The 26,186-nt window shown below is 40.1% G+C and overlaps 1 protein-coding gene across 26 annotated transcripts in view; it reads right to left on the bottom strand.

Annotated features, from left to right (window-relative positions):
- Window positions 1–25,744, bottom strand: part of ATXN2 (ataxin 2) — a 99,836-nt gene extending 74,092 nt beyond the window's left edge. For 9 of the 26 annotated variants that reach the window (XM_069557887.1, XM_069557882.1, XM_069557884.1 and 6 more), the window contains exon 1: window positions 24,825–25,744. In XM_069557887.1, coding sequence (XP_069413988.1) covers window positions 24,825–25,501 — 677 coding nt within the window. In that variant the 5' untranslated portion in view covers window positions 25,502–25,744. Of the gene's footprint in view, window positions 1–23,743; window positions 23,993–24,824 lie in introns of those variants that run through there. The other 17 variants (XM_069557903.1, XM_069557902.1, XM_069557900.1 and 14 more) reach the window with 4 other exon arrangements.
- Window positions 25,745–26,186: the final 442 nt, after the last annotated feature.

Raw genomic sequence — 26,186 nt, forward strand, 5'->3', positions numbered from 1 at the left:
CAAAGACCTAAATTTAAAAGCTAAAACTATGAAACTCTCAGAAAAAAAACAAAGGGAAAATCTTTATGGCCTTAAATTTGGCATTAATTTATTAACTGTGACATCAAAGGCATTCAACATTAAAAAAAAAAATATATATATATATATATATAGGATTTCATCAAAATTAAAAACTTTTGGACAAAAAACAGTATCAGCATAAAAAGAGAATCCACAGAATAATAAAAAATACTTGCATATATCTCATAAGGGGTTAATATCTAAACTACATAGAGAACTTCTATAATTCTACATCAAAAAACAAGTTTCCAAAGAAATTTATACGTTGGCCAATAAGCTCATGAAAAGATGCTAAACCTCACCATTAACTAGGAAAATTCAAATGAAACCCACAATGAGCTACCTCTTCACTCCCACTACAATGACTATTATAAATAGCCAAGCAAAAAACAAAAAAAACAACCCACAAAACCAAGAAAATAACAAGTGTTGACAAAAATAAGGAGAAACTGAAACCCTTGTACACTGCTTGTGGGAATGCAAAATTGTGCAGCTATTGTGGAAAATAGTATGGCAGTTCAAGGTGGGAAAAAATCAAATGTCCACTGATAAATGGGTAAACACAGTATGCTATCACCCATACAATGGAATATTATTCAAATGAAGTTCTGATGCATTCTACGACATGAATGACTCTTGACAACACGAAAAATAAGACATCCAACAGGAAGAAGAAAGAGTCATTCCTCCAGGACTTCATGTGAAAAGGGTACACAGAGTCCTGGAGGAATGACTCTTTTTTCTTCCTGTTGGATTGACCTTTTTATGATTATAAAAAGTCCCTTTTTAGTAACTTTTTGTTTAACATCTATGTTGTCTAATATTAGTATAGCCACTCTTGCTTTCTTGTTTGCATGCTGTTTCTTTTTATTTTCAATGTATTTATACCTATGCATATTAAGCATTTGCTTCCAATTCCAACTTTCCCACAGCCCCTTCTGTATCTATGAATTTGATAGCCAATGGAGATGAACTCTTAACAGAAATTATCTCTACAAACCTGATCCGGAACCTTGCTCCTTCACCTAGAAAGTGTGTATCATGTTCCATTCTCCTTGTCATACAATCAACCTGACAACCGAATTCCAACTAATAAATGTGGAAGGAATGATGGAATTGGATACTATTTAGTAACTACCATAGCAGTAACAGTTTCAGGCTGAAATCACCAATGGATGCTAGTTTAATAAAGTATCAACAGAAACAGGATATTTACAAAGTCACAAAGTAACTCATCACAAGATACTGATTAATGATAAAGTGAAAAATAACTTTATAGAAAAGGAACCCAGCATCATCAAGTGATCAAAGTCAACAGTATGAGCAACGAGACAAACATACATCATGCACCTCCTCTCAGGCAATGAGAATACATGTATCACTTTTGCAATATCTTTGCCAAAAATGTATATAATCTGAATCTAATCATGAGGAAATCGAAGTAAGACAAACCCTAATGGAGAGACACTTCACAAAATAACCTGTAATACTCAAATTGTCAAATCATGAAAGACTAAGGAACTATACCACATTAAAGGAGACCAACAAGGCATGACAACTGAATGTAACATATAATCCTGGATTAGTTCTTAGATCAGCTTTCTTCTGGAGTGCAGGGGGTCAGGGGAGCTGTAAAGAATAATACAAAACCAACTAGTACAATCTGAATAAGGTCAAGAGATAATACTTTGGCCCAATATTAATTTCCTTATTTTGACAACTGTACTGTAGTTTTCTAAGAATATCCTTATTATTAGGATATACACTCAAATATTCAGAACTAAGGGGCACCATGTCTCTCATGTTTAATAAAATTATTTAAATTTTACATTAAATACATATTTTGGCTTCTCTGGTGGCTCAGAGGTTAAAGCGTCTGCCCGCAATGCAGGAGACCTGAGTTCGATCCCTGGGTCGGGAAGATCCCCTGGAGAAGGAAATGGCAACCCACTCCAGTATTCTTGCCTGGAGAATCCCATGGGCGGAGGAGCCTGGTGGGCTACAGTCCACGGGGTCACAAAGAGTTGGACACGACTGAGCAACTTCACTCACTCAAATACATATTTATACATTAATTTTAACAACAGAAAATGAAAAAGTGGAATTAGATGCTACTTGAGGAATACAGATGAAGAATATAGAAGAATTCTTTGTATAACTGTAACTTTTATTTACAAATTTTTTAAAATTATTAACTATGAGCTATTTATTAACTTCTACTTTAGTGTCCAAAGTGTCTGTACATTTCTGTAATAAAAAATACTTGCCCAGCCTTAAATGTTACCTTTTCAAGAAATCTTTCTTAGATTTATGTCATCCAATCAAACAAACAGTGCTCTCTTTGCTAGACTGAAATTTATCATAATCATTATGTTAACTACCATAGTCATAGTTAATAGGGAACCTATCATATGCCCACTAACTCAGGGCCATCACCTGACAATATGGTGGTGGTGGTTGTTCAGTCACTAAGTCATTTCTGATCCTTTGCGACCCCATGGACTGCAGCACTCCAGGCTTCCCTGTCCTTCACTATCTCCCAAAGTTTGCTCAAACTCATGTCCATTGAGTTGGTGATGCCATCCAACAATCTCGTTCTCTGTCACCCTCTTCTCCAGCCCTCAATCTTTCCCAGGACCACTATTTTTTACAATAAGTCAGCTGTTCATATCTGATGGCCAGAGTGTTGGAGCTTCAGCATCAGTCCTTTCATTGAATATTCAGGGTTGATTTCCTTAAGGACTGACTGGTTTGATCCCTCTGCTGTCCAAGGGACTCTCAAGAATCTTCTCTTGCACCATACTTCGAAAGTGTCAATTCTTTGGCACACAGCCTTCTTTACGGTCCAACTCTCACATTCGTACATTCGGAAAAACCATAGCTCTGACTATAAGGACCTTTGTTGGCAAAGAGATGTCGCTTCTTTATGCTATCTAGGTTTGTCATAGCTTTTCTTCTAAGGAGCAAGCATTTGTTAACTTCATGGCTGCAGTCACTGTCCATAGTGATTTTGAAGCCAAGAAAATAAAATCTGTTACTGTTTCTACATTTTCCCCATCTTACTGCCATCTATTTGACGACATAGTGTTTTTGTGCAGACCAGAAAATGATGCCTCCTCCAGGAAGCCACAGTCCCACACTAGAAAAAACCGTGCAGTCAGTAGTCAATGCCTTTGTAAAAATTAAGAGGTATCAGAAACAAATGTAGTCCCAAAAGGCATATTATATAGCAAAGAAACTCCTAGATTTCAACACCCACTTATGCCCTTGGCCAGGAGCTCTTCGATGAAATTAGACTGGAATAACCAATACTGGCAAACAGGATCTTGTCCATCCTTGTACCATCTACCAAAATCAGCACAGAGGAACTGTGCCTCATATATGATACATACCATAAATATTTTGTGAATTAAATAAGCCCAGTCAAAAAAGAAAGAAAAAAAATGAACATGAAAGCTTTCAAAGTAAAGATCTTCCCCCAATTTATGATGAAATTATGTCCTGATAAACCCGCTGTATAAGGTTAAAGTCAAAAATACATGTATATACCTAGCCCACCTTAAAGGTACTCAGAGCATTTACATTAGTCTACAGTGGGGCTCAATCATCTTACCACAAAGCCTATTTTATAATGGGGTTGAACATCTCATGTAACATACTGAACACTGCCCTGAAAGTGAAAACCAGAGTGATTCTATGGGTACAGAATGATTGTAAAATCTTACCACTTGTAATTGGCTGACTAGGAGCTCAGCTCACTGCCACTGACCAACACCATGAGAGAGCGTTTTACCATATAAAGCTAACCTGGGAAAAGATCAAAATTCAAAGTAGGGTTTCTATTGAATGCTTACTGCTCTCACACCATCCTCAGTCAGGAACCATCTGTAATAATTCTTTAAATCAAATATCAGCGAACTATAGCCCACAATTTGTTTTTGTTTGGGCTTTTTTAGTAAATATGGTTTTAAGTTTTTGAAGGGTTTAAGGGATAACACAAACCAAACAAAAGCCAAGAACAATATGCAATAGAGAAATTATATGCCTCATAAAAGCGCAAAAGGTCTGGGTCATTACAAGCAAAATCTGCTGACCTCTGAACCGAAAAATATGGCTGCTATGTCAATAATTGCAGTTTAAAAATGAAGTCTACTGCTGTTTCACACAAATTAGTTCTTCAACAAGAAACTTCTTAATAGCACTACTTTTCACGAAAGTTTAATGTACACAACTGAGAAACGTCATGGAAGTATTGTTGCTCTCGTTTATTTTTAGGCTTTACAATGTAATTCAATTGAAGGTGATTTACCTATTTAAAAAAAGGTATTTTACTAATGTATGTTTGAAAATACTGTGAGCAAGTTTCAGAAAGATCAGGACTTTGTAGTGAAACTGTAGATTAAAACAGACTTGAGTCATAGTAAACAACTTGTGAACTCTCATTTGAACAAACTGTAAAAGAAAATTAAGGTGATGAGACACTCAAATTGGAGATTCTAACTTATGCAATAAAGCAAGAAAAAGAAAGAACAGGCACAATGTTTAAAAAAAAAACATGGCACAATGTTTGGATAGAAAGAAGGAAAACTGTCATTAATAAATGACAACATGGCTATTTATGCAAAGAATCTACCCAAAAACACCCTACTAGAAGAGAGCTTGGCAAGGCTAACTCAAAATGCATTAATAACCTAATCACAAAAGGTTTAAATAAAATTAAAAATATATATATATTTCTCCCATCACTTGCCTATGACTATCATCAATCTGCTCTCTGTATCTATGAGATTCTTCTTCTCTCTCTTTTTGTTAGCAAACTGAGGAGGCTGGCAACTCTAAATTCAAACAGAACAACTGCCAGATTAACTCACCCATGAGATCATCTAGATCAATGCTTCAAGAACTATCCCCACAAGAACTTATTTCAGCTTGTTGCAAGCTGCTCGGGTTCAAATTCTGGCCCTATCACTTTCCAGCTCTGTAACCTTAACCTTTTGACTTCAGCTCTTTGTATCTTAACTTCAGAATCTACAAAATGGTGCTAAAAATAGTATGGTCTTAAAAAATAAAATAGTATCTTCTCACAAGGTTGTGAAAATGATATTCCATATAAACAGTTTGGCTTAAGAAAAATGCCTGGCACATTACTAACTTCTTAATAATTATTACTTAATACAATTATAGAATGGGAAAGACTAGAGATCTTTTCAAGAAAATTAGAGATTCCAAGGGAACATTTCATGCAAAGATGGGCTCAATAAAGGACAGAAATGGTATGGACCTAAAAGAAGCAGAAGACATTAAGAAGAGATGGCAAGAATACACAGAAGAACTGTACAGAAAAGATCTTCACAACCCAGATAATCATGAAGGCGTGATCACTCCTACCCACCTAGAACCAGACATCCCGGAATGAGAAGTCAGGTGGGCCTTAGGAAGCATCACTACGAACAAAGCTAGTGGAGGTGATGGAATTCCAGTTGAGCTATTTCAAATCCTAAAAGACAATGCTGTGAAGGTGCTGCACTCAATATGCCAGCGAATTTGGAAAACTCAGTGGCCACAGGACTGGAAAAGGTCAGTTTTCATTCCAATCCCAAAGAAAGGTAATGCCAAAGAATGCTCAAACTACCACACAATTGCACTCATCTCACACACTAGTAAAGTAATGCTCAAAATTCTCCAAGCCAGGCTTCAGCAATATGTGAACCATGAACTTCCAGATGTTCAAGCTGGTCTTAGAAAAGGCAGAGGAATCAGAGATAAAATAGCCAACATCTGCTGGATCATGGAAAAAGCAAGAGAGTTCCAGAAAAACACCTATTTCTGCTTTATTGACTATGCCAAAGGCTTTGACTGTGTGGATCACAATAAACTGTGGAAAATTCTTCAAGAGATGGGAATAACAGACCACCTGACCTGCCTCTTGAGAAACCTGTATGCGGGTCAGGAAGCAACAGTTAGAACTAGACATGTAACAAAGACTGGTTCCAAATAGGAAAAGGAGTACGTCAAGGCTGGTGGCTCAGAGGTTAAAGCATCTGCCTGCAATGCAGGAGACCTGGGTTCGATCCCTGGGTCGGGAAGGTCCCCTGGAGAAGGAAATGGCAACCCACTCCAGTATTCTTGCCTGGAGAATCCCATGGACAGAGGAGGGCTACAGTCCACGGGGTCTCAAAGAGTCGACACAACTGAGAGACTTCACTTTCGCTTTCAAGGCTGTATATTGTCACCCTGCTTATTTAACTTACATGCAGAGTACATCATGAGAAATGCTGGGCTGGAGGAAGCACCAGCTGGAATCAAGATTGCCGGGAGAAATATCAACAACCTCAGATATACAGATGACATCACTCTTATGGCAGAAAGCAAAGAACTACAGAGCCTCTTGATAAAAGTGAAAGAGGAGAGTGAAAATGTTGGCTTAAAGCTCAACATTGAGAAAACAAAGATCATGGCATCTGGTCCCATCACTTCATGGCAAATAGATGGGGAAACAGTGGAAACAGTGAGAGACTATTTTTCTGGGCTCCAAAATCACTGCAGATGGTGACTGCAGCCATGAAATTAAAAGACGCTTGCTCCTTGGAAGGAAAGTTATGACCAACCTAGACAGCATATTAAAAAGCAGAGACGGGGGAACTGGGATAAAATAAACAAATAAATAAAAATCAGAGACATTACTTTGCCAATAAAGGTCCGTCTAGTCAAGGCTATGGTTTTTCCAGTAGTCATGTATGGGTGAGAGTTGGACTATAAGGAAAGCTGAGCACCGAAGAACCAATGTTTTTGAACTGTGGTGTTGGAGAAGACTCTTGAGAGTCCCTTGGACTGCTAGGAGATCCAACCAGTCCATCCTAAAGGAAATCAGTCCTGAATACTCACTGGAAGGACTGATGCTGAAGCTGAAACTGCAATACTTTGGCCACCTGATGCTGGGAAAGATTGAGGGCAGAAGATGGGGATGATGGAGAAGGAGATGGTTGGATGGCATCACCAACACAATGGACATGGGTTTGGGTGAACTTTGGGAGTTGGTGATAGACAGGGAGACCTGGCGTGCTGCGGGTCATGGGGTCGCAAAGAGTCGGACATGACTGAGCAACTGAACTGAACTGAATACAATTATTTCCCTCATATTAGTTTTACTGAGAGGAAGGCTTGGCCACAAAGCCATGCACAATTAGATATGGCCTAGATACTCCAAAAGTTACACATACCTTGGATAAAATGGAATCCTGGGGGTTCAAGTTCAGTGCTGTCCAACAGAACTTTCTATAATGAATTAAAAAAGAAACTTCTATATCTACGCTGCCCAATAGCCACTAGGCACATGTGGCAGCTGAGCACTTGAAATACGGCTAGTGTGACTGAGAAGCTGATTTTTCTTACATTTTAATTAACTTAATTCTAAATATAAATAGCAGGACGTAACACTGGCAGTCCAGTGGTGAAGACTCTGCACAGCATTTCCACTGCAGGGAGCATGAGTTTGATCCCTGGTTGGAGAACTAAGATCCTACATGCTGTCTGGTATGGCTGAAAATTAATTAAATTTAAAATGCAGGACACACTAAAAAACTTTAATGTTAATAACCATATGTAGATAATGGCTGCCATACTGGACAATGCAGTCCTTTCTTTGAGCTTCTCCAGGAGTAGGTGTTATCTACTTTCCCAAGCATCCATTCCCTCTGACGTATACCAGGAGTGCTTCCTTATACTGAACTCCAGTTTCTCTCCCAATGGTTTCACCCATTGGTCATTTATCTTTCCTGGGACCTCAGAACAACTTTAATCCCCTTCAAAAGACAAGTGATAACGGGGAGGGGAGTAACGGGAAACAAGATGAGCCATTCACTGATAACTGTAGGGTCTTAAATTGTTCCTTTTATATATGTTGAAATTTTCTTTTAAAAAATTCTCATTAAAAAATTCTAATTAGCACTTATTTCAAGCTCACTTCATTTCTTCTCTGACTACAAAGACTTTCAAATCTGTTCCGTGCTTTACTACTTGCTGCTACTGCTAAGTCACTTCAGTTGTGCCCGACTCTGTGCGACCCCATAGACGGCAGCCCACCAGGCTCCCCCATCTCTGGGATTCTCCAGGCAAGAACACTGGAGTGGGTTGCCATTTCCTTCTCCAATGCATTTAAGTGAAAAGCCAAAGTGAAGTCGCTCAGTTGTGTCCGACTCTTAGCGACCCCATGGACTGCAGCCTACCAGGCTGCTTCGTCCATGGGATTTTCCAGGCAAGAGTACTGGAGTGGGGTGCCACTGCCTTCTCCTACTATTATATTAATAGTATTACCCTAAACCCATTAACAAGCAGTTTTCGGCATTAACTTGTTCAAGTCGTTTTTACTGATTTCCAAACACATTAATAGTAACAGCTAAAAGTTACTAAGCACTTACCACATGCCAGGCACTGACTTAAGTATTTTTCACATGTAATTCATTTAATCGTCATCACTCCCATTTCACAGAGGAAGAAACTCAAGCACAAGTAAAATAACCTGCTGTAAGTCACTAAGTAAGAAAAGACCTTGGGTGCTAAATAGTGTGCAACTCTGGACAAGCCATTTAAAATTCTTGTTCCTGTGTATAACAAAGAGGATGAGTCATGATGATCCCAAATGCAAGCTTCCAATTCTAAAATTCAGATTTGGAGGAGGAGTAGGAACACTGACTTGTGAAAAGAAACAGTGTTACTTTAGGCATTTACCAGAAAACAGTCTCAGGAGAAATGTGAATCTTTTCATTCTTATAGTTTACAGCAAGCTACTATGGTAAAACATGGAACATGTTTTCAAATAAGAAAGCTAAGATATATAGGACAAGCAAAGTTCTGCAGGAGTTGATAAAATAAATGAGAATTAGTTTCATGGAACATGTGAACCGGATCTTAGAGGCTAAGTATAAAGATGTGGAAAAGGAGAATAGTGATAGAAGAGCAGGCAGGGAGTAGAGGCTGAGCTTGATACTTGCAGAGGCAATGAGAAAAGGAGACCATGATGATTTAAATAGAGGTCATGTTCTGAAGCGGAGAAGGCGATGGCACCCCACTCCAGTACTCTTGCCTGGAAAATCCCATGGATGGAGGAGCCTGGTAGGCTGCAGTCCATTGGGTTGCAAAGAGTCGGACACGAGTGAGCGACTTCCCTTTCACTTTTCACTTTCATATATTGGAGAAGGAAATGGCAACCCACTCCAGTGTTCTTGCCTGGAGAATCCCAGGGACAGCGGAGCCTGGTAGGCTGCCATCTATGGGGTCGCACAGAGTCGGACACGACTGAAGCAACTTAGTAGCAGCAGCATGTTCTGAAGAGTTAATGAAAAACATGACAGAAAGATAAAATGGGATTGACAAATGTCCATGGTTCTGTGGCCTATTTTTACATGGCCCAGAGCTAAGAATGCTTTTTACATTCAAAAAGGTTAAAAAAAAAAAAAAAGAAGAATATGCAAAAAAGATGGTATGAGGCCTGTAGACCCAAAATATTTATTATTTGCCTTTTTACAGAAGACATCTGCCAACCCCTGGGTTAGATTATGGCAAGTCTTGAGAGTGAAGAGGACCTCAGGCTCGGGAATAGGATGATTTTTGAACAGATGGTTGGCCCAACAAAATAGAGTTTAAATCTAACAGCAAAAGGAAGGCTAGGTTAAACAGGTGTGAAAAATTAATGTGCTACAATACAAATAAAATATATGATAACTAAAATGATCATTTGGCCTACAGAAATAACTGTACCATAGCCAGAAACTTCTCTAAAAGCCACGGAACAGAGGAATCATTTCTTCAACTATTCAATCCCTTCTTTCTGAAGGACTAATATGTGCTGCTGAAGTTTCACTCAGTGTGTCCTTCTAGCCCCAGGGCTATGCAGTCTCCAGTTTGACTAAGACAGAGTGGAGAAATTGGTTCTAGCACTCTAATTCTCCTACAGAAACATAAGTGGTGTTGGAATTCTTAGATCAAGTCAAAAATGCCTTCTTAACCCACAACGTAGTACGGTACTACTGAGTTCAAATTAATTATGGATAACAACTATCAATTACAAAATACGCAGATGCAGAAAGCACCACCATTTATAACACTGCTTTCAAATTTTAAAATAAAAATCTTGAAAAAAAATAAAATAAAATAAAAATCTTGAGCTTATCAGATTCATTTATTAAGAGAACTGCTACGACTGAGGCATGGTTAATTGAAGCCATTTTATGGCGAATAATGAATAAATTGCTTTCTTCATTGATTTTTATCTGCTTTTGTTTTGTCACAGAGCTGAACTAGAAGCAGTGGGGCACAGTTATTAAAAGCAAAAGCTCTGATGTCTTATAGGGTTAGAATCTCAGCTTTATCACTTCCTACCCTTTGACCCTGGACAAGTTCCTTAATTTGTCTGAACCACCATTTCCTCATCTGTAAAGTGGATATGGCACTACCTACATGAGAGGCTGGGTGTTCTAAGGATTAAAGGATATATAAGTAATGCACTTGGCACGGTTCCTGAAACCTAATAGGCACGAAATAAATGCTAACTATCATTATATAAACAGCACTCCACAAACTGTTTTCACATCATATATACATATCTATAGACTTTTTCCTTCAGAAAAATGGCTTACATTTGGCTCACAAATGCTAGTTTTTTCTAACATGTTTTACAGAGGGAAAAAAGCGTTATAATAAATAGAAATTCTCATTTATTCTCTAACCTTTTAGACTGAGTTAAAAATATATAGACTTCCTATGTAACATTTACAGATTATGAATAACTAAATTCCTTATCTGTCACAAATGTAAATTCGTCATTTTCTTTTCCACTTTTCATCCCAAGGAGGTTGTTTATGTACATTCCTTCACTCAGTGAAGCTAGTGACTCAATTCCTGGTCAGTTAAAATAATAAACTAATTGTAACATTCCTTAAATTCATCACCAGTTTTCTCCTATTCTCACCTGCATATACTTTTTCAGAGATCCTAAAATAAACAATAGTAAGTCATTCCATCTCTGCCACTTTCTAGCTAAGTTAAAACAGGTCACTTAGCTTCTCTGGGCCTTAGCTTCCTCACAGGTAAAATGGGAAGGCCCAACAGATTATCTAACAGGACTGTGTGATAATCAAATGAGAAAAAAAAGTGCATATATTATATATATATATATATGTAAAAGGTATGTATATGCCCCAGCAGAACAGGAAGCTCATTTTCCTCTCCCTTTCAATTACGACCCTAGTCGGCTTTCACAAGCTTAGACCAGGAGGCTTCTCAAACATAGTGATTTCTGTTACTCATCAGTGGCTATCTCAAAAGCATTAAAAGGAATAAGACCCTTAGCAACATACCAGAATGCTAGGAAGAGGGCCAATCTTCTGAAAAAGCAATAAGCCTTTTTTCCCTTCATCTAAAATACTTCCTTCCAATATTTTATAAGATACGCACTCCAGTGTTCTTGCCTGGAGAATCCCAGGGACAGGGGAGCCTGGTGGGCTGCCATCTATGGGATCACAGAGAGTCGGACACGACTGAAGTGACTTAGCAGCAGCAGAAGCATATTAAGTAAGCATTAGCAACTCAAACATATTGTGGGGAATCAAAGGTTTGAACTTTCTGCCCTGTTTCCCGTAATAATAGTATATAAGCTCCAGGAAGGGAAAGACCGCATCTAGCTTATTTACCATTGTACTCCCCAGAATCAAGCAAACACAAGGTACTCAAAAAGTTATGGTTTGCCTATAAAATAAATGCCATATTCCATTTGAGATGACAACTTTTCCTTGGTAGGGTAAATTCATCTGCTTAATAATGAAACCAATGTTCATAGAGTCAATAAATAATCTACCACTTACTATGTATACATAGTAGTACAAAGCACTTGTCCCTGTCCTCAAGATGCTGTAAATCTACAAGGCAGACAACGCAAATACAGAAGTTCCTTTACTTTCAAAGAAGTTAGATCCCAAATAGTTTCTTGTCACCAAAGATAATAAACAAATGGCACATGAAAAGATGTTCAATATCATTAGGCATAAGGAAATGGAGTCAAACCACAATGAAATATCACTACATAGCCACCAGAATAACTGAAATTAAAAACTAGCCTAACAAGTGTTGGGCTTCCCTGGTGCCTCAGTAGTAAAGAATCTGCCCGCCAATGCAGGAGACTTGGGTTCAATCCCTTGATCGGGAAGATCCTCTAGAGAAGGAAATGGCAACCCGCTTCAGTTTTCGCCTGGGAAATTCCATGGACTCAGGAGCCTGGCGCACTACAGTCCATGGAGTCACAAACAGTCAAGACAAGACTTAGCAACTGAACAACAATACCAAGCGTTGCCAAGAAATTAGAGAAATTAGAAATCAGTTACTGGGACTATCCTGTTGGTCCAGTGGTTAAGAATTCACCTGCCAATGAAAGGGACACTAGTTCAATCCCTGGTCCAGAAAAATGCCACATGCCATGGGCAACTAAGCCCATGCACCACAACTACTGAGCCCATGCTCTAGAGCGTGTGCTCTGCAACAAGAAGTCACTGCAATGAGAAGCCCATGCACTGTAACTAGAGAGTAGCCCCACTTGCTGCAACTAAAGAAAACGTGTGTGTGGCAATAAAGACCCAGCACAGCCAAAATTGAACTTTACAAATGAAAATCCTAAAAAAAAAATCAGTTACTTTAGAAGTTTTGCAATTACTTTCAAAATTAAATAAACATTTGCTATACAACTTACCAATTCCATTTCTATGAATTTAATCGAGAAATAAAAGTGTTGTGACCACACAAAACCTGTACATATTCACAGCAGCTTTATTCGTAATAGCCAAAAACTGCTAACAATTTAAAAGTCTATGATTTGATAAACAACCATTGTACTTGCATAAAGTACAATACTACTCAACAAGGAAGAAACTGTTACATGCAGTAACATGAATCTCAAAGTATTTTGTTACATGAGAGAAGGCAATCACAAAAGGCTGTATAAAGACAAAACTTTGTGGCTCAGCTGGTAAAGAATCCACCTGCAATGCGGGACACCTGGGCTCAATCCCTGGGTTGGAAAGATCCCCTAGAGAAGGGAAAGACACTCCTGTCTTCTGTCCTGGAGAATTCCATGGACTATATAGTCCATGGGGTCTCAAAGAGTTGGACAGGACTGAATGACTTTCACTTTCAAAATGTTAGGAAATAGATCAGTGATTGCCAGGTTTGGAGGAAGGGGACTGACTGAAATGAAGGAAAACTTTATGGGCTGATACTATGATTGTGGTGGTAGTTTTATGACTATGTTTTTCAAAACTCAAGAACTATACACTAAAAAGTGTTAGTCAGTCAGTCAGTCGTGTCCGACTCTTTGTGACCCCATGAAAGGTAGCCCACCAGGCTAGTCCATCCATGGGATTCTCCAGGCAAGAATACTGGAGTGGGTTGCCATTTTCCTCTCCACACTAAAAAGGGTGAACTTCTTTTTTGTAAATTTTATTTCAGTATGTCTAATTAAAATACAATTTACTACAATAACTGTCTAGCAATTTAAGCTAAACCACAGCACACTGAGCAATGAAATTTTAAAAATTTCTTCTGCATATCCCTGTGATCCTAAGTCCAAAATGGACAGGAGAAAGTTTAAACACTTAAAGACCCAATATATGAACATTCTATTTGGCATCTTTTCCCAAAAGACAATTGCTTAATAATCTTTTCTGTTATCACTGGAAATGTCTTAGACTCTTTATTCAATGAACTGTGAACCTGTATCACTGTTTGTAAGTCTACAAAAATTTCAGCAACAGCATTTTAACTACTTTAGTCTTCTCCCAAATTAACACTACTCCCTGAAAACTTAGAAGTTTTTCCATTTCATCCACTAATTCTCTTTAATTTTAGCTGATTATTACTGACTCAATAAGCATGGTACTTTCTGCTCTCTGTCCTTCAGAATAATTTGTCTCATCCCAAGCTATCATTTCCTCCTACTTATTTTTTTAAATCTCTCATTTCTATCATAATTAAGTGCTTTCTTCTGACTGGAGCTATCAATCCTCACTGCTGCTGCTCTCTCTGAAAATGACAACTTTAACAACAACAAACTAAGCTCAAACACAACAAACACAGAGAAGTTTAAAATGACACAGGTCACTGACCATAAACCCACTCCCCTCCCCAAAATGGGAAAAAAAAAAAAAAAAAAAGCCCTCTATTGGTGGGATGAACCCACTTTTGTTCTGTGGTGTAGCTCTGCTTCTATTTCAGAGATCATCCTAAGGAGAAAGCCTGCCAAGTGGAGGAGCTGCTGCACTTAAATACAAGACACTGTATATGGTATGTCCCTGGTGGTCCAGTCGTTAAGAATCGGCCTTGAAATGCAAGGGTCACGGGTTCCATGTCTGGTAGGGGAACATAATGCCATGGAACATTATGAAGCCTTCGAGCCACAAATACTGAGCCCACACAGTCTGGAGCACAAGTGCCACAACGAAGACTTGATGCAGCCAAATAAATAATAATAATAATAAAAAGACACCATACACTGAATACCACAGGAACGAAACTTGTCAAAAGCTACAGGGGCACAGGAAGAATCCCATTTTCCTAGGGCAAATATGGTGAAACACCATGCAAAAGAGAATCTGGGCTAAGCCTTCAAAAACCTATGCTTAGGAGGACAAGATAACTAGACTGACACAACTTGATTTATTCTAGAGAATACAGCATCCCCAATCTGTGGAGGGGCTTGACTAACATGCTATTCATTAATAGTCTGGATGTGATTCAGCTGGAAATGAGAGCCACTAAAAGTTTCTTAACAGAAACAGTACACAATTAAAGATGTTTAGGAGAGGGTTTTGTTTTTTTTTTTTTTTTTTTGAGGTGGTGACAGATTCTCATGGCTATGGAGTATGCGGGAAGTATCTGGCCATGAAGTAACCAATCAGGAAGTTTACTAAGCTACAGTCAGCAAATACCCTCTGGTGACCATGATAAAAAGACTCAATCCACCCCCTTTCTCTATCTACATCTCTTCTCTAAAGCCAAATGAAATCTCAGAATCCTCCAAACAATACACCTATCAATCACAATTAACAGACAAAGTGAAACCTATTTGCCAGCCAGATTAAGGATCAAGAAAGGAAAAGCATGCCCGGGAGAAACAGAGGAACTTCACTTTGGATTTCAGTTCCTAAGTTAAAAGGACTAAAGAGACACTTTGCCACTTATATGTCAGAAAACAAAAAATAGCAAAGTCTAATTGGAACACATAGAGAAACTTTTTCTAGATAGATAGATTTCTCCTTAGAATACTAAATTAGTATCAAATTTTGAAAACAATTCTTAAGAAACATATTATTAATACAGAGAAGAGGGAACAAGATTCTAAAGTCAGTTATGCAGCCAATGATGAGAGAATATTTGCAAATAATGTCTGTGGCCTTAATTTCTACAACAGTAAAGAGAATGAAAACTAAAAACTCACCAGAGTCACTTCCAACTCCAAATCTGTGTAATTCTAAAATACTGAGGGAATTACCTGGCTTATTAATGGTTAGGGCTTTATGCTTTCACTGCCAAGGACCCAGGTTTGACTCCTGGTTACAGAAATAAATATCCCACAAATACATGGGAGTGACCCAAAAAGCATAAAATACTGACAGCTTAATATGTGTCAATGTATTAATATAATAAAAATGCAGAATCTCACTTTTTAAGGAAGGTATTCTTTCCCGCTTTAATAAGTTCAGAAACTGAGCCTGAGAGTAACTTGCCCATTCGTTTACTCAACCATCTGACCACTTAAGTGTCAATCATGGTTCAGAAGACTACTACACAATCATGAACAAAATGAAGCTGCAGTCCTCAGAACTTAAATTTTAGTCATGAGGGGATGAACTCCAATTCTAGTCCAGATTAGGGTTATCAGATAAAAGATACACAGTTAAATTTGGATTTCAGATAATAAATAATTTTGTTCCATGCAATTTGGGACCTATTTATACCAAAAAATTAGTGGTTGTTTATCAGAAATTCCAGTTGGGGGGGTATAAATTAGAAGTTTGGGACTGACACACACATACCACTATATATAAACTAGATAACCAACAAGGGCCTACTGTACAGCACAGAGGACTATTCTCAATATTCTGTAATAATCTATGAGGGAAAAAAATCTGAAAAAGAATACACATGCCTGAATCACTTTGCCGTACACCTCAAACTAACACAACATTGTAAATCAACTGTTTTTTTTTTTTTAATAAAATGCAAGTTTAACGGTATTTTCATTTGCTAAATCTGGCAACTTTAGTGTAGATATTAACGGCAAAACCCTTTTCTCAATCCTTTTACTGTATCTCAGTGCCTCTAAATCAGTGACTTTGACTACATTAATGAAAAGTTACAGTTTAAATTGTAACACAGTATATATACAGTAATTGAAATGTTCCTTAAAACAATTCTCACCCTTAGAATAAGATACTATAGTGCACTGCACTTTAAAAAAATGTTTCTAAAAGGCCTGTCATGACCCACTAAAGTGATCTTACAACTTACTAAGTGTTCATCACCTACAGTTTGAAATACTCCTTTCAAAGATGAAAAACAATTTAACCTTGTCTTATGAGTCACCATTAGGAGCACATCAATTAACTACATTATGCCATAAAATAGTAGTAATGCCTCTGGGGTGTACAAAAGTATGGAGTTACCAATTTATAGTCAAAACACCCATGATGATAATAAACTTTTGAGGTCTTGTGTCTATTTTTTATTATTTTCCCATCTCTTAACTTCCTATCATACTATTATTACTTCTCATTGCTACCAATGTTTGCCCCTAAAACATTCTACTTGCTGGCAATCTATAAATCAAAAAAGCAAGCGAAAGGACTTGGCTAATGGGCCAGTGGTTAAGAATCCACCTGCCAATGCAGGGGAAACAGGTTCAACTCCTAGTCTGGAAGATTCCACATGCTGCAGGACATATAAACCCACGTGCCACAACTGCTGAGCCTGAGAGCTCTACAGCCAGTGCTCTGCAGAAGCCACTGCGATGAGAAGTCCTTGCACAGTAACTAGCGAGCAGCCCCTGCTGGCCACAACTAGAGAAAGCCTGTGTTTAGCAATGAAGACCCAGCACAGCCAAAAATAAACAAAATTATACACACACACGTAAATATACATATAAAAAGAACAAGCAAAGCAGAACCATGTATGAAGTGAGAAGACACCCTGAAGTGCTCCCCTTTCTGTAATCGGCACAAGGTTCAACATAAAGACCTTAAGTCTTTTCTCTACCTTATTTTCAAGTGTGTTTTGGAATGAAAATAGTTAACTACCCAAGGTCCACAAAAAATGTTTATGAGCTCCAAAAGAAGAATGTACAATTTAATTCAAAACAAGACTTTTCTTTTTTAAAAACTAAGACTATAATCAGGATTACTCTAGATTATTTACAAAGATTACCTCTAAGAGTATTTTTTAGCATACAACTTATAAAAGGCAATATGAACAAAGTGACAATCAAAAATATCTGACACTGACAACACTTGTAGATAGTCTCTCAAGGTAACACTTTCAAGAGGACAACATTCTGAAGTTCTGAAACTCAGTAAAAATAAGCCATGCACCACAAAACTGATGAGAATTACAAAGAGTCCATTATAGCATGCCATTTTATCCAGTTCCCTAAATGCTGCTAGCTACTAATCATGGCATGAAACTGATATTTTATAGCAACTTGACTCAAGTTCAAGGCTTAAAGTATAAGCAAGCTACGTAAGAATTATTTTAAATTAAAAGGAATTTCAAATTTTCACATGAATACAACTGCAAATAATTTTAAGCAAATAAAGCCTAAGATTAACAGTTGCGGTAAATTTTCATCAACAACCCAGATTTGTAACAATACTATACTACTAAAAATAACAAAACAACGGATTTAACATTTAAGCAGATTTTACACCACATATATACAGAATCACGTATTTTTTTAAAAAGATGGGCAAACAGACGTTCTATTTCATTGAGCCAAGATCGAGGTTACAAAACATATCCTGAGAGGCAAAAACTGACTGTGGCTGTTTTCTTTTAAATCTACAGCATGATCTTGTTTATGTCTCTGTCTGTACTTATTGACAGAGAAGGCGATAGCACCCCACTCCAGTACTCTTGCCTGGAAAATCCCATAGACAGAGGAGCCTGGTGGGCTGCCGTCTATGGGGTCGCACAGAGTCGGACACAACTGAAGCGACTTAGCAGCAGCAGCAGCACTTATTGAAAGTGAAGGAGATATAACAAAATTCTACAAATATGTTGCTCTGGGCAAGTGCCCTAACCTCTCAAAGGTTAAAATTTCTTGCCTTCTAAGACAAGATTTTCTGTTATTTTGTTATGCTCTAAAATCTTGATTTAGGGAAAAATATATTTACAAAGACAATATATACTCTTGAATCCAAAACAGTTTTCACAAAGTCTGAAAAGACATACACCAAATTTCTAACAGTGGTTATCTCAAAAAAAGATTGTGAGAGATTTTAATTTAAAGGAATTCAGGGGGGATTTCCTGGGGTCCAGTGGCTAAGACTCCATGCTTCCAATGCAGGGGGCCTGGGTTCAATATCTGGTCAAGGAACTAAATCCCACATATTGCAACTAAGACCTGGCACAGTTAACTAAATAAATAAATAGTGTTTAAAATTTTTTTAAATGCTAAATAAATGAATTTGGACTTAAAAAAAAATCCTCTGCACTCTTCTACAATTAAGCGTTTAAAATGCACTTTTTTAAAAACACAGTTTTTCAACTTATAAACAACAGAACTTTCAAATACAAACGAGGAAATACACAAGGACTTTCTCAATTTCAAGAGAAAATCTGATTTGGACAATGGTTTAAGTACATCTCTCATCTCTATTGTAAGCAGTGTGGACCACATTCTATACATGTTTGAATGCCCCAAAGCAATATGTGTGTGTGCTCGCAATATATATATAGAGAAGAAAAATTTTTAGTAGAAAATTAAACTTTGAGGATACATAAAAAAATTAAGATACAGCTCAACCTATTTCTAATCATAAATAATGTCAGTAAAGGTTATGGTATCAAAAATGTCTACATTACAAATTCTAGACTTAGGTGCTACAACCTTTCAAAAGCTTGATACCAGCTTCATGTTCACTGATCAGTAAATTTTCTGATGAATATATCCTTATTTTTGAAGTCTAACATCTTAGGAGGCAAAAAGACTTCAAGAGGAAAGCGCAATCTACTCTTAATGACAATCTTCCTTAAAAAGATCACTGTCTGGACCTCTTAAAATGGTATGGTTAACAGTCATAGATGACCCAGATGTATTTTTTTTTAAAAAGGCAAGTACTTTCAATTAAAAAGATACAGTAGCAGGTAGACCTGTTAATAAACTGTATCTCCATCAAAGTCACAATCATTTAAAATAGATACAAAGATAGGGTTTTCTTTAGGCTTAAACCTTTAATATGATATCAAAATACTATTACTATCTCATCAAAATAGAAAATTACATTTCTAGGGGAAAAAATTTTATGAAAGCTTAAAAATCCTTTTCAAGGTATAAAAGCACACTCTGCAATGATGAAAATAAGTGCTAACACAGCTGTAACAACTTAGAAAAAAAAAACTCCCTTAAGTTGAAACATATGTCTATTAAATAGCTATGATATGAGTTAACATCCCCTGTGTAAAAGTATAACTGTCTCTCTAATTAGAGAAACAGAGAAAATACAAATTTACATTTAACCAAAAGAGAAGCACGGTGACCGATAGCATGCACTGTGCTGACTTTTCAGAATGCAAAATGTGTAAGCAACTACAGTCTTACTTTTACCTTTGTCAAAGATAACCCATTTGTTGTAGGTTTTTGCCAAATCTTAAAAAGTTTATTTGTACGCCTGAAACTAACACAACACTGTAAATCAACTTGCTGTTGTTCAGTCGCTCAATCATGTCCCACTCTTAGCGACCCCATGGACTGCAGCTCTTGTCTTCTACTATCTCCTGGAGTTTGCTCAAATTCATATACATTGAGTCAGTGATACTATCTAACCAATAAAAAAAAATTTTAAGTGTATTTTTCTCTAGATATTTAAAATGAAAATTAAACTGATAAGGTAAAATTAAAAAGCCAACTAAAAAACAAAAATGTACCTCATTTAACAGCCATCTATATTATCTCTGGATTAATTTCAAATTTGACTACCATCAATATCCCCATAAAAGAACGAATTAGCAAAGGATGATGCAGTTTAAACCTTATAAACTACAATTGGCGCCATATGATTAGTTAATCTTGATTAAAAGCAAATGGCTAACTACCATACTTTCAAAACTTTGTTCAAACGTTATCTTTTCAACAAGGCCTCCCCTGATCCATTTAGAATTGCAACCCATTCTCTTCCCCCACACTCCCTTAGTATGCCACATCAGAATGTAAAAGGGTTTCCTAGGTGGCTCAGTGGTAAAGAAGCTGCCTACCAGTGCAAGAGATGAAGAGACAACGGTATGATCCCTAGGTGGGGAAAACTCTCTGGAGAAGGAAATGGCAACCCATTCCAGTTTTCCAGCTTTGGAAACCCCATGGACAGGAGTCTGGCTACAGGCTATGGGGTCGAAAGAGTTGGACACGACTTAGCGACCCAACAAAGTAAACAACGGCAGAGAGCTATCTTTTCTTTTATAAATATCCCAAGCACCTACATCTCTATTGTACACAGATTTTCAATGAATCTACGTGTTGAATGAATGCAGTTTTCTTTAGGCTCTTCTATAAGAAATTTAAAGACATGAAAATCTCACCAATATTTAAAAGGAAACATGATAAATAATTACAATGAACTGCAGCATAATTTCTAAATCACAATACCTTAAGAGAAAGAAGCAGTAATGTCCTAAACTGAAAATTACTAAAAATTTTCACTTACACTTAATCCTGTATCCAAAGAAATTCTAGTAACGTGTTAAGTGCTCGGCCATGTTCGACTCTTTGTGACCCCATGGATTGTAGCCCGCCAGACTCCACTATCCATGGGATTTCCCAGGCAAGAATACTGAAGAGGGTTGCCATTTCCTCCTTCAGGGGATCTTTCCAACTCAGGGATCAAATCCACTGTCTCCTGTCTCCTAGCAATACAGGCAGATTGTTTACCTACTGAGCCAACGTGGAAGCCCGTTACTTAGAATCTGGAATACAGTAATAGGACTGTAAACTCATATCCATATCTATGTACATACACACACATATATATTTCTTTTTTAAAACTGGGGAAGGGAATGTGGAACAGAAAGAGATAAGGTTTAACTAGTGATAATTCCCAAAAGTATTATGAAATTTAAAAAAAAGTTACCAAAAATACTTCAATCATAAACTAGCAGCTGATTAAAAAATACTTTGAGATGAATGAGGAAGGTTAACCAAAAAAACGAAAAAGTTTTAGAATAAGGTCCTCAAGATTGTCATTCCTCTAATGAGAATCAGCCCAATAGTTATACCATGTGTCCTCCTGAGTATTACCAATTTTCAAGACATTTTCACATACATTATTAAATCCTCAGAGACACTGAATTCCAAGATAAACAGATAACAAAAGCACTAAATTGTGTATGCACTTGACAGTAAATCCAACTTTTCCCTTGAAAATCCCCCAAAGTTCAACAACCTACGAAGAAACCATTCTAAAAAAAGAGCCACCTCTTGAACACACAAGTCTTCTGAAGAGAATTATGGCACTACCAAGCATAAAATCTTGAAGCCCTTTGACCCAGTAAAACCACTCCTGGGAACCTTCTCTAAGAAAATAATTAGACCAAGGGAAAAAGCTGTTAATAAAAAGATGCTTACTGCACCACTATCTACAATAGCAAAAAATGTGGAAGACCAAATCCCCACAACAGAATGGTTGAGCAAAAATTTAAGAAAATTCATAATGTGGTGTTAAAGAAAACAGCTGAATACAAAATAACATACACAATTACTAAAACTACATAAAAATCAAAGTGGCAAAAATAAGAATTGGATTAAGGTAAAATTATAATCAAACTTTCTAAGAGAAAACAGCCACCTTTAAAACATATGACAAAGAGAATTTTTGAAAGCCAAGAAAATCCACTATTTACAACAGAAAAAAAGGTCAAATATGATGAAATGTAGTACTATTTAAAGCAGACATGAATTTCTAGACTTTCAAGAATACTTTATTGTCTCTAAACATATCAAACCCAAGGCTGCATTTTTTTTTTTAATTCACCTTTGGTCCCAGAAACACATTAACTGCTGATACACACAAGTGTAACTGAAGAAACTCTAGAAACTGTTATTAGTTTACAAAGACATCAGTAACAGTGATTCAAATTTGAAAGGAATTCTACAAGTACATTAAACATGTAAAGGAACAAAATTTCACACTATGTGAATTCAACTCATTAAATGAAACATCACACATTTATCAACGAAAAATAAGGGCTACAATTCATGCCTCAAATAAAAGAACTTAAAACAAGAATCTAAATCTTAAATGTTTATAAAGTCTCAAGGAACAAAAAAAGATCTGTGGTAGGAAAACATTCCAAATAGTTTTGATCACTCAAGCCACTCTTGAACAAATTGTTATAATTTTTAAGCCTAAGAAAGCATATGCAACCTAAGTTTTAATTTTTAATTATTTGAACAAGTTTGAATACATCCGCCAGATTTCTTTCTTTTTTTTTAAGATTTTTGATGTGGATCATTTTTAAAGTCTTTATTGAATTGGTTACAACACTGTTTCTGTTTTATGTTTTGGTTTTTTTGGCCCCAAGGCATGTGGGATCTTAGCTCCCCAACCAGAGATGGAGCCTGCACCCTCTGCACTGGAAGGTTAAGTCTTAACCACTGGACCACCAGGGAAATCCCCAGATTCCTATCTGATCCCAAGAAGGAAAAAACAGTGCACCCTTTTTCATAAAAATTATGTTTAAATTTTTTCCTTTTTTTTCTCTCTATGGATGCCACGGAAAACGGGGAACTGAAGTTACAGAACCCTACACGGACAGAACTGGGAAAATAAGCATTTCCCCCCACTTTTCTGAACTAGTTTTGACAGGAAGCATCTGTAGATGCTTCAAAGGAGAAACTGGGAGGACGGGTGGTGGGTAGGGTAGAAAGCAAGTAAATCAATGTTCCCGATTGCCCCGCATGGAGGCAGAATTCCTTAAAAAATCAACTCCGAATCATCTTGATGGATAACTTCTGCCACAAATGAAAATTGTTTGGAAATCGACTGCTAAAAACCTTTTTTCAAAAAGAAAACTCTGCATGAAAAAATCCCCTTATCTCACCTTCTAAAGCCAGGAGATCTAAGGAGGACCCTTATCCGAGCCTGTCAACCCCGCCTAGGCCTAAGGGAAGCATGGCAGTGCCGGCAACATGGATGGGGCACCGGGGAAATGGACTTGCGTGCCCTTGGTGAGCTCTGGCGGCACTCCCCAAGTTAAGGACACTGGCCACAATGGAATGGAGTCTATTGACATTTGCTACTCCGTTTGAACACTAAGCATTTTCGTAGTTCGTGAAATACGAACTGACAACCCCCCCCCCCCATACACACACACACCCCCTCCAGAGCCAGACCCACGTCACTGAGACAACGCTGAGCCTCCAGTCTGTACCACAAACCTGGGTCATGGTGGGGAGTGGGGAAGAGCAAGCAAGTAAACACCCGCATTTCTGCTTTCCGGAACCCCACCGTATCTCCTGCTGCGATTCCTCTCCTCTTGAAATTTATAAATTGGGGCAAGGGTTGAGGAAAAACACACAGCGTGCTCGCGCCCTGCCGCCGCCACCACCACCACCCCCTCGGTCCTCAGTCCAGCCCTCGCCCACCACTATTCAAAGGGGCCTTCTCCGCGGCCTCAGAACAGCAATGCGGCTCAGCCACCACCAGCGCCAGAGAGGCCTTGCGGGGGAAGGAGGGAGGCCTGGAGGGGGCCGGACACTCCCCACCCCTTCCTTAGGTGGGGGAGGACGGGACGCTGCAGGAGACTGCACTGAGCCCCACAATTTCAGAGCAGCTCTGGAGCCCCCGGCCGCCGCCTTACACTTAAATGAGGAGGGGTGAGGGGGTTCCCTGTCCACTCACCTCAACCCGGTCCTTCGATATCTTCCTGGGCAGGGAAGCGGGTGGGTGAGAAGACTGGACAGACCCTAATGATATTCCAGATAAGCCCGCGGCTGCCCCTTTAACAGGCAGGGGGCGTGGGGGGGGGGGGACGATGCTGCCCTAACTTTCCCCCCTCCCTCGTTATTCCCAAACGGGGGAGTTGGCAAGTTTCGGCAGATAACCTAAAGACCCTTCCATGTTAACATTTAAAGGGGATGGGAGCTGTCCCCAAGCATCCCCTCGTTGGGGGCGGAGGAGCCTTAAAGAAGGTGATCAAGGGCTGACAATCGCCGAGACCTGTGAACCCCTCCCAAACACTTAAATGGAGAGGGGGAGGCTGCCCAGTCCTTCCATCTTGACCGTTTGGCGGCGGGGGGTGGGGATGTTGCAAGAGACAACGCCATTCCCAGAGGGATCCCGCGGCGCCCCCTCACCCGACCCACCCCCCCAGGCTCTAGACGGGAGCCCCACCCCCACTGCAGGCCCCCAGTCCCGCCGGTCACGGGGCGGGGACCGCGGTGCGGGCCGCGGGGGAGGGGACGTCAGGCCCGAGCTGGTCCAGGCCCCGAGCCGAGGCGGCTGAGGCACGACACCCACCTGCCCAGGCCTGGCCGCCCGCCGCCTGCGCTAGCCGCCGCCACTGAGGAGGAGGAGGAGGAAGCCGCGGCCGAGGACGACGAGACTGAGGACGGCGCGGCGGCCGGCGACGTGAGAAGGCCGCCGCCGCCGCCGCCGCCAGGCTTGCGGGCATTGGCGGCCGCGGGCTGCGGCTGCGGCTGCTGCTGCTGTTGCTGCTGAGGCTTCAGCGACATGGTGAGGGGCCCATACACCGGCCCGCACGCCGGGTGGGGACAGCCGGGAGCCGGGCGCGCCGAGGAGACGCCGGAGCGCGGCGGGGACGCGCGGGCGCCGAGCGGGGAGGCGCGGGTTGGCGCGGCCGGGGGGGCGCCCGGGCCGGCGAGGGGGAGAAGGAGGACGACGAACGGGCGGGGAGGCCCGCCGAAACCGAGAAGTCGCCGGGAGCCGGGCCGGGCCGCGCCGCCGTTGCTACCAAAACAGTCTGAGGAGGAGGGAGGCGAGCGCTGCCCGGAGGGAGGGGGGCCGGGGCCGGGCGGGGGAGGGGCGGCGGATGGATACGGTCCCGGAGCCCCGCCGCCGCCGCCCCGCCGCGCCGGCCGCGCGAGCGAGCGCCGCCCAGGCCACCTGGCCGCAGCGAAGCGACGAGGCTCGATAGCCGCCGCGGGGCCCCGAGGAGCTGCGGCCGTCGGGCGCATCGGGGGTCGGGCACAGACGTGCCGCGTGGCGATGCCGGGTGGGCGCGGAGGTATGGAGTGGGGACTCTTTACCGGAAGTCGGAAGGGTCGGACGGAAGCAGAACGTGAGGCGGCCCCGGGGCCGGGAGGGACACGTGAGGAGCGGGCGCCGCGCTGGGTCGCGTTCGCGGGGGTCGGGTGAGGCCCCGACCGCCGGCCCTACCCGGATCCTCCCTCCTCGAGGCGGGTCTGCCCTTCGGAGAGGGCGTGTCTGTCTTCGCCTGAAGGGCGGGCCTAGTGTAGAGGACCGAAGGGAAGCGTTTCTGCCCCGCCCCCCTCAAGCCTTCAACGTTCTTAGACTGCTAGGAAAATCCGTGTTTGGCCCCACCTGATGCAACTTTGAAAATGGACTGCGAGTGTCTTTAGGACGAGACTGTCTTGCTACATATAAATCAGCTTGAACACAAGCATGCCATAGTTTTCTTTGTATCCCCGGCACCTCACACACGGTAGGCTCTCTGTGTCAGCCAGGTGTCAAAGACAGGCCGTCCTGTCTTTCCTTGCCAAGACCTACACGGTTGGAATCGAACAACCTCCCGGGGACACCCACATCTGGTTACCTTTTCCCCACTTTTTCAACCCCAGCAACACTAACCAGAAAACTCTCTTGGGTATCTGACCTTCATTTGAACCCAGTTTCCCTCAC

The sequence above is a fragment of the Ovis canadensis genome, chromosome 17 (genome assembly GCF_042477335.2).
Source record: "Ovis canadensis isolate MfBH-ARS-UI-01 breed Bighorn chromosome 17, ARS-UI_OviCan_v2, whole genome shotgun sequence".
In the NCBI taxonomy this organism is placed as follows: Eukaryota; Metazoa; Chordata; class Mammalia; order Artiodactyla; family Bovidae; genus Ovis; species Ovis canadensis.